This window comes from Hyaena hyaena, unplaced genomic scaffold (genome assembly GCF_003009895.1).
Source record: "Hyaena hyaena isolate Hyena2069 unplaced genomic scaffold, ASM300989v1 scaffold_700, whole genome shotgun sequence".
NCBI classification, from domain to species: Eukaryota; Metazoa; Chordata; class Mammalia; order Carnivora; family Hyaenidae; genus Hyaena; species Hyaena hyaena.
The window spans coordinates 195591-213515 of NW_024081331.1; the positions used below are offsets into that span (position 1 = coordinate 195591).

Sequence of the window (17925 nt, forward strand, 5' to 3'; positions counted from 1 at the left end):
TAATACCCATCACCCATTTAACCCATTCCCCTGCCCACCTCCCCTCTGGTAACCATCAATTTGTTCTCTATAGTTAAGAGTCTGTTTCTTGGTTTCCCTCTCTGTCTATTCTTTTCCCTTTGCTTGTTTGTTAAGAAACAAACAAAACAATAGAGTCATTTTTAAACCCATAGAAATATGAAAGATGAAGAAGGCCTAAAATTTTTTTTATAATTTTTTACTTTTCTATATAGTTTATCACATTTATACAACCCTCAACAAGACTTTCATAGGAATGTCACCAAATGAGCTTAAAAATAAATGGGATAAACCGACATGACTGGAACTTAGGCTCTCTCTTTCTATGAAAGAATGCTCTTCTTTCTGAATATTTTTGCGTGTTTCACTGCAACCTCTTTTAAAAGGTCCAGAGTGAGCTGTGAGTTGGCCTGTCTTGTGGATAATCTCTAGTATTTTAAGCCAATCACATCTATTCAAATGCTAACATTGTGTGATGATTTTTTAACAACTGTAAGGTAACATATTGAGGATATGGTAAAAGAAAGACTTCAGAGAAAGCAATGTAAGATCAAAGCCATTAAACACACGGAGATCAAGTCATATGTGCTGTATGTCCACTAACCAACGGCTTTACTCCAGATAACATGCAACTCTAGTTGTGCCCCTGGGTGCATTCCCTGATGTTACAAATTGTGTCTACCTCTAGTTACATAGAAATTATCCTCTGACTGAAAAAAGACTATTTCTTAAGATACAAAATTGAGTATACATATCTGCTTTCAACCATTCTTTTCATTTTTAAAAAAGATTTCTATGGGTGGCAGTTGGTTAAGCGTCCAACTTCAGGTCAGCTCATGATCTCACAGTTCACAAGTTCAAGTTCGAGCCCCACATTGGGCTCTGTGCTGACAGTTCAGATCCTGAAGCCTGTTTCAGATTCTGTGTCTCCCTCTCTCTCGGCCCCTCCCCTACTCATACTCTCTCTCTCTCTCAAAAATAAATAAACATTTAAAAAATTGTTTTAAAGATTTCTTGATTGGAATATATATTCACATTGTTTACATTTCAAAATTGAAGTGTAAGCTCTTCCCCAATGCTATCCCCAGCTGCCCAATTCTACTCTTCACAGATAATTTACGTGGGGGTGGGAGGGTATTTATATATTCTTTAACAGATATTTTATGTAACTACAAACAAATCCATGCATAAGTTTCACCCCATTTTGTCGTTCAAATGGTGGCATATTATGTAACTTGTTTTGTACTTTAGTATTCACTTAGTAAAGTATCTTGACCATAAATTTGTATCAATATTTAAAGACCTTTCTGAAATTACTTCTCTATCCAGGACATTTCTCTTCTGATCACTTATTATTGTATGATTTTATTTATGCTTTTAATTTCTTTTATTAGAAAAAATGAGCGTGGTTTATTTAGCTTTTCTTTTTTTTAATAAACTAGCATTTGTATTTCTTAAGATTAATACTATTTTGCTTTCTAATTCATTATACTTTGCTTTTCTTTCTATTAATTCCTTTCTGATTTCCTACAACTTAACTTCTTGAGTTCAGAGCTTAACTAATGTTGATTTTTCCTAGTTATTAATACAAATATGTGAGGTTATAGGTTTTTCACTGAGCATACCAGTGACTGTATCATATAATTGATGAATTGATGCTCTATGAATCTGGGACATAGATCTTCCTATGACTGTTATGTGGTTATTTTGAGTTGTTCTTTTTAGTAACATAAAAGTATCCCCTTTTCTTTTTTTAACATTTTTAAAAAATGTTTATTCATTTTTGAGAGACGGGATGTGAGTGGGGGAGGGGCAGGGAGAGAATGAGACACAGAATCGGAAGCAGGCTCCAGGCTCCGAGCTGTCAGCACAGAGCTCAATGTGGGGCTCCAACTCACCAACCATGAGATGATGACCTGAGCTGAAGTCAGACGCTTTACCGACTGAGTCATCCAGGTGCCCCTGCCCTTTTCTATGGTTAAATGATTTTTGTCCGGAATCAAATTTGTCTGATATTAATATCACAACTATTGTTTTATTTATTTTCAACCTTTATGAATCATTTTGTTCTAGGTGCATCACTTATATTCATCATAGAATTAGGCTTTATTTTCAAAAGAACTCTGATTGGATTACTTTTTAGAGATGAGAGATATATTTGTCTTTAACATTAGTCATATTATGCATTTTTATGTTGTTGTACTATGTATACATAATATTTATTGTCATCATGCATAGTGCTACAACCATGAACTGTATTTCTCTCTATAACATTTTGGGAAGGCATTGCCTGTGTTTGAGCATATGTAAGCATACTTGTATGTCTGATGATTTTCTTCTGTTTATTATTTAAAAAAATTTGTGTTTATTAATTTTTGAGAGAGACAGAGCAGGAGAGGGGCAGAGAGAGGGGGAGACACAGAATCCGGAGCAGGCTCCAGGCTCTGAGCTGTCAACACAGAGCCTGACACAGGGCTCAGACTCATAAATCATGAGGTCATGACCTGAGCCAAAGTCTGACTGAGCCACCCAGGCGCCCCTATTTATTTATTTTTTTAAGCTTATGCATTTATTTTGAGGGGGGGAGAGAATGAGCAGGGAAGGGGTAAAGGGAGAGAGAGAGAATCCCAAGCATGCTCCAAACTCCCAGCACAGAACCAGATGTGGGGCTCGACCTCATGAGCTGTGAGATCATGTCCTGAGCCGAAACCGAGGGCTGGACAATTAACCAACTGAGCCACCCAGGCACCCCTGATCATTTTCTTCTAAATATTTTCCTATTAATTGCATTTTATATTAGCATGAAGTTTAGCTGCATCCAAAAAAAAAAAAAAAGGGCCAAATAAGAGCTGCTGAAGAAAAGTTTACTTCTTTCTCATTAAAATGAGTCAAGGTGGCTCAGTGGGAGAAGCGCTGACGTTGGCTCCCGTCATGACCTTGCCATTCGTGAGTTCGAGCCCCACATCAGGCTCTGTGCTGACAGCTCAGAGCCCGGAGCCTGCCTCAGATTCTGTGTCTCCCTCTCTCTCTCTCCCCTCCCTCTTTCTCAAAAATAAGTAAACATTTAAAAATTAAAATAAGTCAAATAGGTAAGCATTTTGAGGCTGTTTGGATGGCTCTGTGGTCACCAAGAAGTAGCTGGAGTTGTTTTGCTGCAGTTAACGATCAAACCCTATTGGTCAAGAATAATGAGCTGCAACTCAGCTGCAACTCAGTTGCTCCCTGCAACCAGGAGTTGGCCGGTAAGCGAATCTGATAGGCTATCTTCTGCCTCTGAGGGGCTGTCTCCTGTCCATTGTCCTTCCTGCGCCCAGGTGCTCTTCCTCGGGCTGCTCCTCCTAATGGGAGCTCTCCGCGCCGTCACAGCCAAATGCGGTTTGGAGGCCGCACACCTTTTACAGTCCACCTTCTGCTGATATTGGTTCAGGGACCCTTGGGTTGCTTTATGGGTTGAGTTATTCACAGGGAGGTCAGCTGTCCTCAAAGGCAGCGAAACCACGGTGGAGGAATATACTTACAAACTTTGAACTCTGCTGTGAGCAACCCCAGTCCCCTTGATTTATTGGCCACGCCCCTAAGGTCATTTGAAACTAGGAGTCCGGGAGGAAAAGCAAAACTGATAGGCTCAGTGTCTATGTATGTGAAGCATCAATTCTGTTTTCCTTGTGGGTTGTTTTTTTTTTGAATTTTTAAAAATGTTTATTTATTTTTGAGAGAGAGAGAGAGAGAGACAATGTGAACAGGGCGGAGCACAGAATCTGAAACAGGCTCCAGGCTCTGAGCTGTCAGCACAGAGCCCGACGCGGGGCCCGAACTCACAGACCGCTAGATCATGACGTGAGCCCAAGTCAGACGCTTCACAGACTGAACCACCCAGGCGCCCCATCAGTTCTATTTTCTGCTAAGCCTACGGTTTTGTCACCATCTCAGTTTGGGGGACAGGATTATTAGGGCATGTGATTTTTTCCCCCAATCTTGCAAGTTCCAAATGATAGGTCTCTCAATTAATTATGCATAGTAGCTGCAGAGAGAGCATGCCTCGCTCACAAAATTGGTATTTTTCTTTCTTTTTTTCTTGCTGTCTGGCTACATCTAGCCTTGAGTTTATCTCTCTCTTGTAAATGCTGAAAGTGGCAAGGAGGATTTTATGTCATGCCAACATTCTGATTTTGGTTTTTTGTTCTCTGATTATGTCCTCTGACTTGTTGGCTTCAACGAGGACAGGGTCTTCTTTTCAAGGTGACGTTTGTCCAAATATCTTCCCCAAGATAACAAGACATTAGCTTTCCAGCCTATAATGTCTGGGTTATTATAAATTTTGCCCATCCGTTCCATTTAACGACATCCAAAATTTAGGATTTATTAACAGAGCACCTCACTTATGATAATGTATTCTGAATTAGTTAGCATTCTATGCAACTGCATATGATAAAAATCCTGCAGTGTGGAATGACACATTCAGTTACTATTCTTTCTGTCAGCCTCCTCCTCTGTTCTACTACAGAATCCTATGACCATCTCTACCATGGCAATTATCTTACTGAATTTGTATATTTGCATTTATGTCTTTTCCAGGAGGCTATAAAGTCCTCATAAACAAGGGCTGTGTCTTTTTGCAGTATCTCCAAAACAACACTTGCCTCATGATGAAATAAAATCTGTTGAGTAATCAATGTAAAGTAAATGGATTAAGTATGTATATGTATACACACACACATGCATATTTCTTTGTACTTTTAATGAGAATCAGAATTTGACTACTATATTACGTATATAACTGTAGCTGAAGCTCTATTTCTGGACATAAAATAATAGTGATGATCATTGGTTACCACTTCCTTTATAGTTCTATATTCTTCCAACCTATAATTTTGATTTAGAAAAATACATATAAGACAACAAATCTGGTTGGCTACTAAAATAATTGTTAATATATCATAACATGTTAAAAATATGCCTGTATATAAAAAAGAAACAAAAAAATTTTATTTTCTCATACAGAAATCCACTTTTTAAAAAACTAATTAAAAAACAATAATTTATTTATTTATTTATTTATTTATTTAATTTTGGAAATGAAATTTATTTGTGATAAAATTGATAGTTTTCTTTTCTTTTTTTTTTTTTACAAATAGTTTATTGTCAAATTAGTTTCCACATAACACTCAGTGCTCATCCCCATAAGTGTCCTCCTCTATGCCCATCCCCCCCTCCCCCCCACATCCATCAGTCCTCAGTTTTTGTCAGCATTCAAGAGTCTCTCATGGTTTGCCTCTCTCCCTTTCCCCCACCATTTCCGCCCTTCTTCTCCCCCTTGTTCCTCCGTCAAGTTCCTCCTAATCCTCCTATACGTGCAAACATATGATATTTGTCCTTCTCTGCCTGACTTATTTCGCTCAGCATAACACCCTCAAGATCCATCCATGTTGCTACACATGGCCAGATTTCATTCTTTCTCATTGCCATGTAGTATTCCATGGTATAGATAAACCACATCTTCTTGATCCATTCATCTGTTGATGGACACTTAGGCTCTTTCCATGTTTTAGCTATTGTAGAGAGTGCTGCTATGAACATTGGGGTACATGTGCTCCTATGCATCAGCATTTCTGTATCCCTTGAGTAAATTCCTAGCAGTGCTATTGCTGGGTCATAGGGGAGTTCTATTGTAAAAAACAATAATTTAAAAAAAAAATCCTGCAGTGTGATAAATTGGCAGTGTAAGGCGGACCTCTTTGTTTACAGAACTTTTTTTATCTTGGTGCCAGCTGTGTTCTCTGCTTTTTTTTTTTTTTTTTTTTTGTTAACTCTTTTGTTATAATTATGTAGCTTTTGGAAGCTCTTGTACTGACAGGGGCATAGGTCTTTAGTTCTCTTCTTGTTTTGCTAGAAATAGAATATGTAATTTTGTGTCTTCATTTCTTGATACTTCCAGAAGATTCCCAGGGGGAAAATGATGGAAATACTATCTCCCTGCCTGCCAAGTTCAAACTACAAATTCCATTATCTGTTTAAATTTTTAAGAGTTCTTAGTTTCATAGAGCACAGGGCTTCAGGGCTGAAAAGGGCCAAAGAACTCAACAGAGTGGGAAGACTAGAAAGATAGCACAACAATTTATCTCTGATTCGTAGTTTAGACAGACCAGTCACAAACAGGTCTAAGAAATTTTGCTACAAAATGACTGAATCCTAAACATTCTATGATGCTGACAGCTGTGACTGTGCTATATTTTGCTAAGGTTTGAGAAATAGTTTTGATACTAGAGTGATTTATACTTCTTCAGAGTCTGGAAAGGAATAAATGATTAAAATGTATTAATGCATCTTTAAATCGTAGTGTGTATTTTATCTATTATTACACAAAAGGAAGTATTGAACAAATTCTTATATTTGTTCTTCATGTCTTCATTTGATTACAGATTTACTTACTTATGCCAGGGGAAGTTTAAATTATTGATCAAAGAAGCTAAATCCAGGCACAGAAATCCAGTTAATGGCTTTTATGTTAAAATGCAATCATGGGTTTAGCAGGAAAGAAATCTCTTAAAGGAGTGAATCTTGAACATTCTAACCTTGTATGCAGATAAATGATACAAGGAAGCCAGCTCATGGTGCAGATTAACGTATTCCCAACAGATTATGGGGAAAAAAGCTAGAAGGGAATCTCCAAGTCATTTCAGCATGGAAGAATTTCCCTTTACCCAGGATTCAAAGGTTTTAGGATAAAGGAAACACGAGGCTATTTATAGAGGGGACTTGTTTTCCAAGTGCTTAGCAAGTTTTCACCATGAAAGAGAACATTGTTTGGTTTCGTTTCATTTTGGGGAGTTTGTTTTTGCCCTGGCTGTTATTTTATTTTGTCCAGATGGATCAGGTAAGAGGGCAAGAGGTCATGAGAAAGCTGAATTGGGCTCCGTCTAGGAAGCTGGTTTTATTTAAAGGTTTAGGTCTGTCCAAAAGTGGAATGAGGTCAAATGAATACTAGCTAATGGTATCTTAGAGGAAGTTCATTCTCAGATAATGATTTAACAAGACCGCATTAAGGACTCAACGCAAGAGTCTTTAGTTCTTTTTGTTGTTGCTGCTGTTGTTGTTTTAAATGTTTTTTTTTTCATTTTTTTGCATTTATTTATTTTTGAGAGACAGAGTGTGAGCGGGGGAGGGGCAGAGAGAGAAGGAGACACAGAATCCAAAGCAGCCTTCAGGCTCTGAGCAAGCGTTCAGCACAGAGCCCAAGGCAGGGCTGGAACCCAAGAACTGTGAGATCATGACCTGAGGCGAAGTCGGACACGTAACCGACTGAGCCACCCAGGCGCCCCGAATCTTTCATTCTTTGTGGTGGAGAAGCATTATTTGCTTTAGACTTGGAGCTGTGTTTAGAGAGCAATGGATTCTTCCACTCACATTTGGATAGAAACTTGCTTTGTACGGATGTAATAGGTCAGCGATGACATTTTAACACACTGCGGTGCTTTATATAAACTGTTACAATACAGAGCATAGTCAGATTGGAAACAATTTAGGAAATTGGCAAGTGCTGATGGGATATCGGTGTCATGCTAAGGGTAATGTCAAGGGGTCACAAGAATTAGTGACCTTGACGGCAGCCATTTCTAAAACAAGTATGCCCTCTAGAAGGTCCCATTTCAAATGCACTTTCTTTCTTTAAAAAATAAATTAAGGGGAATAGTTCGTATCTCCCAAATACTTTGAATCATCTTTGAGTGTGCTAAAAGAAACTCTTACTTGCCTTGATGATAGGACTCCTCAACTTGGCAAAGAGTATCCTTAAAATCTGAGCTCCATTTCTTTACCTTACTTTCTGGGATATCTTTTCTCTACGTTTTAACTCCCATTCGTGCTGAATTATTCATAATTCCTCAGTTGCGCTGTGCTATTTCATGACTGTTTCCTTTAGCTGCAGATTCACACATTGTTTACCTGGCAAATTACACATCTCTTTATTTCAAAACTCAGTTCTGATTTATGGCTCTCCCTGTGGTTTTCCTACAAAGCCCCAAACAGAGCCAATGACACCTTCATTTGTTAGTTTTGTACTAACGTATAGTTTTAGTTTGGGACTCATCATTATATGAACACGTATATCTTCTGCTAAACCGTGCTTTCTTGGGGGAGAGGCGATCCATCAGAAACTGAGCAGCCTTGAAAAGAAGTAGCCTTTTCCCAGGTACACAGGTTGGGAAACATAAATAGAGAGAAACATTTCGGCAGAGGCACAGAAGGATGGCATATGCAGGCTTCTTTAAGGCTGGGGCAACAGGTATGATTGATGGAGTAAGAGATATGAAAGCCTTCAAAGTGACATCACAAAGTATTTTAACGTTTGCTAAGAAATTCGCGTTTATCATCTCTCTTTAATTTTAATGGATGGGTGACATTAGAGAGTCTATGAAAGCTCTCTATGCTTCAGTTTCCTCTAATGAAAAGTGATAGTAATAGTGATACCCACTTCACAAGAATTACCCAGCAAGTGATCAGTACACATTAACTGCTATAGTTATGATTAGTAGTAGTTGTCGTCGCCATAGTAGTAGTGTAGTATCTATTTTCACTGGTGGACTGAACTGTGACAGACTTTTTAGCCCACACCAGTGCCTAAAACATTGTAGGTACTTAATACTATTTGTTGAAAGGATAAACTATTGTGTAAAGAGTAAAGAAACATCGAATTGCCTTGAAGACAAAGAAATCATGTGAAAATAGTTGAAATGTTATAACACATCTCTGATGGCATAAATGTTTTAGAAAGAGGCTCAGAAGCAAGGAGATGACTTAGGAAGCCATTGCAAAGGTCTACGTGACATGATGACAAATTACATTAAAGCAGGAGCTACTGATGTGAAGGTCCGACAGACCTCGATGATTTTCCCCGTGTGCAGTGTACTGTGAGGGTCCAGATTCTAGGCTCCGGAACATATGTCTGGCTTCAAAACCCTTTAAACTCTTCACTAACTCCTTATGTGACCGTCACAAATTACTACACCTCTCTGTTTCAGTTATTTTGTCTATAATGGGATAATATTAATAATTATATCCTTAGGGATTAATCCTTTAGGATTATATGGAGTGGCGTTTGTTCAGTACTTGTGAAGTGCTATGTATAAAATAGGCTCTCATTTAATGTTCAATACTAATATTTTTATCATTATTTATGAGATAAATGAGATTTTTAAAAAGTGGTTGGATTTTAGGTGATTTTTTTAAGTTTATTTATTGCTTTTTTTAGAGAGAGTGAGTGGGTTGGGGCAGAGAGAGAGGGAGACAGAGAATCCCAAGCAGGCTCAACACTGGGCATGAACTCATGAACCTGATCTGAAGGATCAGATTCATGCACAGAAGGATGGTATGTGCAGGCTTCTTTAAGGCTTGGGCAACAGGTATGAATCTGATCATGACCTGAGCTGAAATCAAGAGTCAGATGCTTAACTGAATGAGCCACCCAGGCACCCCTTCGGTGATTCTAATTTGGTCTGAATAGCACTAATTAAGCAAAGAATACTGTGGTCCTGTCAGTACAAGAATTCATTCAATTTTGAACACATTATGTTCTGATGTTCAAGAAGATATGTTTATGAATATAAATTTAAAGACAAACATATAGATGAAAACATATTTATTGGCAGTTAAGAGAAAGTGAAAGAGTCAAGGATAGACCTCCCTTGGTCAGGGAATGCATGAAAGGTTCTGATAAAGTGTGTCAGACAGGAAAGAAGAGAAAATAGGAGAAAAGAGAATCTCATGTGTCAAGTGTAACATATAGCAAAGGGAAGAAGAAATCCCACGATCAGTTTCAAACAGGAAGTACATTGCAATGCTTTATATAGAACCATTCAAAAAGATCAGGCCAGCACCAGATTGCCGTGGGTAGAGAATTGAGTATATGGCTAAAAAATACAAAAAGAAGATGCATGCTGGCTGTGGTCTCCAGTGTTATGAATAATGTACACAAAATATTGAAAGGAGAGGGCTATCATGCTTCTAGGAATGCTTGATTCCAGGAAATGAAGTTCTAAAAACTCTCTCAGATGCATTGGTCCAATGAGGAATGGGGAGATCTAGAATTCGCTATGCCCAACTGTAGGCAGAAAAGCCAAGGGGAACAAGTGTGGAAAATCATTAAACACCCTGGCCTCCCCTTTCCAACTCCATCGTGAAGGAAAGTCTGGGAATCATGCCATTTCTCACTGAAATATTATTATTTTTCAGCCCACAGGGAACCCCGACTAGTTGGAGGGGACATTCCCTGCTCCGGTCGTGTTGAAGTGAAACATGGTGACACGTGGGGCACTGTCTGTGATTCCGACTTCTCTCTGGAAGCTGCCGGTGTGCTGTGCAGAGAATTACAGTGTGGCACAGTCATCTCTATCTTAGGGGGAGCTCACTTTGGAGAAGGCAAAGGCCAGATCTGGGCCGAAGAATTCCAGTGTGAGGGACACGAATCCCATCTTTCACTCTGCTCAGTAGCCCCCCGTCCGGATGGGACTTGCGGCCACAGTAGGGATGTCGGAGTAGTCTGCTCAAGTGAGACCCAGAGAACGTGTTCAATTTGTTCCCATCCTGCCAAGGGGGTGGGAGGAGGTCATCACAGACATCTTTTTAAAAGCCCTGTCTCCTTCCAGGATACACGGAGATCCGCGTGGTGAATGGCAAGTCCCCGTGTGAGGGAAGAGTGGAGCTCAAGATACTTGGGACCTGGGGATCCCTCTGCAACTCTCACTGGGACATGGAAGACGCCCACGTTTTTTGCCAGCAGCTCAAATGTGGAGTTGCCCTTTCTACCCCAGGAGGAGCACATTTTGGGAAAGGAAGTGGTCAAATCTGGAGGCACATGTTTCACTGCACGGGGACCGAGCAGCACATGGGAGATTGTCCTGTAACTGCTCTGGGTGCCTCGCTCTGTTCTGCTGGGCAAGTGGCCTCTGTAATCTGCTCAGGTATGAAGACGAAGGACAGCCAGTGATGAGCCTTTCCCATGGGGGTGTGCCTTAGAGGCGGGTGTCCCTGTAGGGAAAAAGAACAAAAATAACAGGGCATGATCTATTTAAGGGATTGGGGGAAGTGTGTCAGAATATTAATCTCCTGTGTCTTTTAAAAAATATATTTTTTATGTTTTTATTGTATTTTTGAGAGAGAGAGAGAGAGAGAGAGATCATGATAAGGAGACACAGAATAAGGAGCAGGCTCCAGGCTCTGAGCTGTTGGCACAGAGTCTGATGCTGGGCTCGAACTCATGAATGGTGAGATGAGGACCTGAGTGGAAGTCGGATGCGTAACTGACTGAGCCCCCCAGGCACCCCTCTCCTGTGTTTTTAGAAGGAAAGTAAACTTAATTTTCATAGACTTCCTAATTATCTAGTGTTTACCATGTGCTGGCTCTTTGCAAAGCACCCGATGCATTCCCACCCTGGTTGATCCACCACCTTCCTGTTTGTTCTCAGCTCATCTATCGTCTCCCTTCCTCACCCTAACTTTCTGTATCTTGTATAACTGAACAGTTTGGCATTTGCAGGAAATCAGAGTCAGACACTCTCCCCGTGCAATTCATCATCTCCGGTCCCCACGAGATCTACCCTTCCAGAACCAAGTGCTGTTGCTTGCATAGGTGAGGAGCAGTGACCAATCTACAAAAACGATCTCAATCCTTAAGAATGTGTTTTATTAATATGTTATTTTCTCTCTCCAGGGAGTGGCCAGCTTCGCCTGGTAAATGGAGGCGGTCGCTGTGCTGGGAGAATAGAGATCTACCACGAGGGCTCCTGGGGCACTATCTGTGATGACAGCTGGGACCTCAGTGATGCCCACGTGGTGTGCAAACAGCTGGGCTGTGGGGTGGCCATCAATGCAACTGGGTCTGCCCATTTTGGGGAAGGAACGGGCCCCATCTTGCTGGACGAGGTGAACTGTAATGGAAAAGAATCCCACATTTGGCAATGCCATTCACACGGCTGGGGAAGGCACAACTGCAGGCATAAGGAAGATGCAGGAGTTATCTGCTCCGGTAAGTTCGGCACATAAGCTCTGGTCACAATTACATAAGAAAGGATGGGGGGAGGCGCAGAAGCAAAGTGTAGTGAGGGACATTAATCTGAGAGAATTCCCCGAAAAGCAGGTTTAGAAGCAAGGGAGTATAACCTCAGAAAGAAAAAAATACAGAACCAAGCATGCCCATCACGAACATGACCACAAAACTGTTACCGAGGAGTCCTTTTATAAATATAGGTGGACCTTCCAATCACTGTCTAAAGAAGTAGATTAAAAAGGACAGGAGGAAATACCTCCCGCACTACATACTGCAGAGCAAAAGATAATTACTGCACCTAAATCATTTTGCATGATAGACAAATGAAATTTACCTGTCAGAGGAGCCAAAGGTATCAATCATAAAGGTCCACTGTCTTTATTGTGTATGCATGGCAAGCTTTAGAAACTACTGTGAGACAGGAAAGTGTAGTCAGTTGTCATATGTTCGGAAAAACAGAACTATGACTCACTTAGGGAAGTGAAAAATCCTATACGCGCTTAATGACATAACCTGGGAGAGGACAGACACGGCCAACTGTGAAGAGTCAGAAAAGGAAATATTCCACTTTAAGGTAATGTACACAACACGGGCTGTAGTGTCTGCGTGTCTCCCTAAAATGTAACTACCAAGAGAGCTGCAAAAAAAAAAAAAAAAAAAAAAAGAATCAGGTCTTCGGGCTAAAACTGCAGTCATTTAGGGAGATGAATCCAAACTATGTAACTGATATAAAAGTCGCTGAGTCCTTGCGTAAGACTTAGAAATCAATTTAGAATCATCGGCAGCATTCTAAAGAGTTGCTTAAGTACAAAATTCCATAAGAGAAAAACCGTAAGCTATATACAGAACGGTATTGTATTTAGTATAGAAAATACTATATTTTACCAAAGTCTACTAAGTCATCCAGAGGTTACTAAAGAATTACTAGTAATTGACATTTCATACCTATTTTTAAAACCGTTTTCACCTTAGAGTAAAGGAAGGGAGTCCTCTGAGTCTTCAGAGAAAACGTGAAAGTACTAACTCTGTATTTCACCCCAGAGTTCATGTCCCTGAGACTAATGGATGAAACCAGCAGAGACACCTGTGCTGGGCGTCTGGAAGTTTTTTACAATGGAGCTTGGGGCAGCGTTGGCAAGAGTAATATGTCTCCAACCACCGTGGCCGTGGTGTGCAGGCAGCTGGGCTGTGCGGACAAAGGCACCATCAGCCCTGCACCTTTGGACACGTCGCCCAGGCACATGTGGGTGGACAACGTCCAGTGTCCGAAGGGACCTGACACGTTATGGCAGTGCCCATCCTCTCCATGGAAACAGACACTGGCCAGCCCTTCAGAGGAGACCTGGATCACGTGTTCTAGTGAGTATCCGCCAGCCTCGAGGAAAACTCTGTTTTGGAAATCCCACTGTCACCTTCGGATCTCATTAAGTAGGCGTGAGTGAATAACCTCTGGTACCAGTTCTAGGTGGATGGTGTAATTGGTTTCATTTCATTTGGCCTATAGGTATTCAGGATCGGTGAGAAATTTCCCAAAAAGTATGACACGCCCCATGGCCTTCTTGAAAGTTTATTCGATTGCTTTCTCTGAGAACGAATGAGGAGCCCAGAATATATAATTCAGTATTTGACTCTTGAACAGTCGACCCTCCCTTTCCCACTTTTCTTTCAAATATTATCTTGTTCTACTAACATAAGAAAGGAAGCTATCAGAAAGATCAGTCCTGAGGTGTTTTGCCATCTCCATCCACTTAAACTGGAAGAGTTTTTTTAATGGACCCGACACTCTCCTAAACCCCTTTCTCCTTGAGAGAAACTAACATTGTTAGTTTTGTTGATTTCACATTTCCCAATTTTCACATTTCTCCTCTTGTTGATTTCACGTGCGTGTTCTTACCTCCAACATGAAATACACCCAGTTTGTTGAAACGACTCCTGTTCTCCAAAACAATAGGTTTGTTAAAATATATTTTTAAATGCACGTTAAAGAAACAAAGTATTAAAATGGAGATTTAAAAAGAATTCTAAACCTCTCTTTTCCCCTGTGACCTCTTCAAAGTTTTTATGTTCTCAGAAATGATCTAGGTGGCTTTGACTTTTCAGACAAGATAAGACTGCAAGAAGGAAGCTCTAATTGTTCTGGACGTGTGGAGCTCTGGCATGGAGGTTCTTGGGGGACGGTGTGTGATGACTCCTGGGACCTTGAAGATGCACAGGTGGTGTGTCGACAGCTGGGCTGAGGCCCAGCTTTAGAGGCACTAAAAGAGGCAGCATGCGGTCAGGGGACTGGACCCATATGGCTCAATGAAGTGAAGTGCAAAGGAAATGAATCTTCCTTGTGGGATTGTCCTGCCAGAGCCTGGGGGCACAGTGACTGTGGGCACAAAGAAGATGCCGCCGTGAGGTGTTCAGGTGAGTCCCTGGAGCCGGGGATAAGTTTGGAATCCCTGGCAGCACATAGGGGTGGGCAGGGATGTGCATTGTGCAAAGACTAGACACATCAACACAGGGAATCTAGTAAGAAGAAAATCACGGTATTTCCAAGCTAAAAGAATGATGAAAACCTTTGTGGTTGTATGTTGGCTTCACCAAGGAAAAGCATAAAAGTTATATGTATCTCTGTACAAAAAGAATGAAGACAAGGGGACCCTGGTTTTAGGTGGAAGGAATAATTTACTTGGTTGAGAGGCATCAGAGGCTCACATAGGAAATAGAAATATCTGTTCTACGTATTACTCCCCAAATTGAGTCTTCTTCTCTTTTCTCCAACAGAAATTGCCGTGGCCCAGAGATCATCTACTGCTGCAGGTATATCATGGGGTTTATGAGCATGGGTCCAATTGTCTGTGTTATTTAGAATCTTTTCTGTCAAGAGACTTTAGGTCAGAAGTAGCCCTGAGGATCTGAAATGTACTTCGGCAATCTCTGTTGAGAAGGATGGTATGCGGGATCTAGGTCTTTCAGCTAAGACATTATCATCTCTTGTGGTACTTCCTTGCTCTTAGGTCACTCACCCCTCATTGTATTTGGGATCCTTGGCCTCATTCTGTCGGCTGTTCTAGTTGCTCTCCTCTTGTGGATCCAGAAACGAAGACAGAGACAGCGGCTCACAGGTATCGGCCTAAGTATGGTCTTTCTAATATCTCTATGGGATCGAAGGTTCTTGGGATAAAATGCATATTATCTCAGTATACATACACCTTGGACACAAGGATATGCATATCGACTCAAGTATCAAACAGCCAAAAGGATGGAATCTGGAAGAGATTGAAGCAGTTTCTCAAAAAGAAGGAACAAGATTTCAGAGGAGAAAGGGGTTTTGGCTGTTTGAGGACTTCTGTCCTCTATCTGCCATGCTAATTGGGACATTATAGAATTGATAGTTTGGAATGAATATGGTTATATGGTTTAGGAGGAATTCTTTCTTGCCCAAATACGTATTTGCTCATACTATGTACTTACTACGAATTTTACTGTTCAGTTAAGTAATGTGCTAGGCTCTGAAGATACAGATATTGATAGTCAAGTGTTTTTGTCTTCATGACATTTCAAGTCTAGTGGAAGAGACATGCAAGCAAACAAATAAGGTGCAATGTAGTATTGCATACTAAGATCAATAAGGAAAAAAGTAGCTTGAGAAGACAGTAATTAACAGGAGGGGTCAGGGGAGAATTAGAGGCTTCTAGGAGGCTCATTCTGAAAATCAAGTTCAAAGAACTGGGTAAGGTGCTTTATAGGGAAAGGGAAAAAATATGTACAAGTGTGGAGAAGCTTAAAAGGATGACTTTCTGAGGGGAAGTAAAAGTTGAGTCACAGGAGAGAAGCTGCTGGTAAGGCTATAGAAGGAAGGGGAACAAAGGAGGAAGTCATATACTCCATGGTAAGAAGGTTAATAGTCAAAGAATATTATGGGTGTGGGGGTGTGTGAAATAGTCAAGCTGTTTTTTTTAGAAAGTTCTGTTCGATGACAGGCTGTATGAGGGCTTGAAGGAAGACCACGTTATTTCAAAATTGTTGAGATGGAAGATGAAAGGAACTTTGGTAAGAATGGAGAGGAGAGGGGAGATTTTAGAGGGATTTTTTGTTAAGAGCTCTGATGATTTAGAGAAGACCGCTGCCTCCCTTGGGAGAAGAAACTGGAAAGTCAGGTGATGGCAATAGGGGAGGTTTCTCCTCCTCCTGTTGATTTTAGTCTGTGGCCTCATTAGGGAAAACCTGATGGTAGAAGGGATGGAAACAAGACAAGGGCGTGGATAAAGATTCAGTATGTTTGCACAGCTGGGGAAAAGCGCTGGTAGGGAGGGCGACTTTTATTATGAGCTAATCCCTAACCTAAGACCTCTGTTGTCAGTTTCCTTGAGAGGAGAGAATTCCGTCCACCAAGTTCAATACCGGGAGATGAATTCTTGCCTGAAAGCAGATGATCTGGACGTGCTGACTGCCTCAGGTCTGTGGGGTCTTTGAGGGCCTGTAGCCCTGGGGTCCAGACAGGTAGCTGCAGTTACAGTGGAGGCATCTCACTATGCACAGCAGTGGAGAGAAATCTCAGCCATGGCATAGGAAGTTTATGATGCACATAAGGAAGAATGGCAGGAGTGCATGACACATTATTCTTCGAAAACATAAGAACTGCAACCATGCGATCTGGCTTCAAGGTCTATGATTATGTCTGATGGAGGGACAGGGGACCATGCAAGGAGCATCTTATGACTTGGGCCTCATTTTCTGGAAACAGAAATTAATCTTCTGAAGGGTGGTTTCACTCTTCCCATCTCTTTCACTGTTTCTTGCATTCTTACCTCCTGCTGCTTTCCTTTCTCTAACTCGATATTTATTATGTATCTCCCCTAAATTCTGAAAGCTTAAATTTTCTATACCTTTATCCCATAGAAACCATCACTATTCACAGGATTACTCTTATTTCCCCTTACCTGATTCTTCTTTCTTTGTCCTCCAGCTTCTGCTTAGTGACAATGCACAAATGCTGCCTCTGGGCAGCAGGATTCTGCTGGGTTGGAAGGAATCTCCCAATACCCACTTCCTCCACGAATGCTCAGCACCTTCTCAGTATTCCTTACCTTCTGACAAGGGTCCGCCTCACGTCTTCAATCTCAGAGCCTTGGTATTTGCTGCAGCTATTCAGTAGAACATATACGAGGCCCAGGAAAGACTTTCTGTGTCCCCTAAATCACACTTGGTCACCTTCCTAATTGTGGGCAATGTGTTTAGACATTCAAAGAGCTTCTAAGGCACTTGAGGGGAGGTCTAATTTATTTCCCAGTAGTGATTTTCTTCCTTTCAGAAGATCCCAGTGAGTCAGATGATTTTAGTGATGGTGGGCTAATTTCTGTGTCTAAATCTCTTCCTGTTTCTGGATGAAAAAGAAGACCATTCCGAGGTCCACTGAAAAGGAAAAGAGGAATTATAACCGAGGGAGGTGAGTGAGGAGAATTTATTCAATGTTCAAAACAGGTACATTTTTTTGCAAGTTGGAAACTCCTCTGGTATTAGAAAAAAAAGAATGTACATACACATATTTCCACATATATTAACATATGTTTATGTATGTATGTATTTCCACCTTAGAATATATAACAGCTCTTTATAGATGTGAGTCTTGTCCAACTCTTAGTTATATATTCTAAGCAATAACAATGGTGCATCATAGAGCTGAGGAGAAACTAGCTAAATTAGTACAAATAAATCTTTTCAAGATATTATAAGGGTCATTTGGAGAAAGAGAAAAGACTTATGTCAACACTTGTATAATGCATGTTATGGTAAAGGTAGTGTAAGGTGCCCATAAGAAGATAGAAAGTTTTTCTGAGAAAGTTTGAGATTCTGAAGAAGATGTGATACTCAAGGGAAAT

At 40.7% G+C, this 17925-nt stretch overlaps 1 protein-coding gene across 1 annotated transcript in view; it reads left to right on the forward strand.

The window, feature by feature from the left end:
- Positions 1-17925, forward strand: part of CD163 (CD163 molecule) — a 34003-nt gene that overhangs the window by 12778 nt on the left and 3300 nt on the right. The window contains exons 7-16 of the mRNA XM_039217571.1: positions 10246-10560; positions 10659-10973; positions 11549-11641; positions 11723-12037; positions 13100-13417; positions 14159-14467; positions 14828-14863; positions 15061-15168; positions 16407-16502; positions 17440-17492. Coding sequence (XP_039073502.1) covers positions 10246-10560; positions 10659-10973; positions 11549-11641; positions 11723-12037; positions 13100-13417; positions 14159-14295 — 1493 coding nt within the window. The 3' untranslated portion in view covers positions 14296-14467; positions 14828-14863; positions 15061-15168; positions 16407-16502; positions 17440-17492. The remainder of the gene's footprint in view (positions 1-10245; positions 10561-10658; positions 10974-11548; positions 11642-11722; positions 12038-13099; positions 13418-14158; positions 14468-14827; positions 14864-15060; positions 15169-16406; positions 16503-17439; positions 17493-17925) is intronic.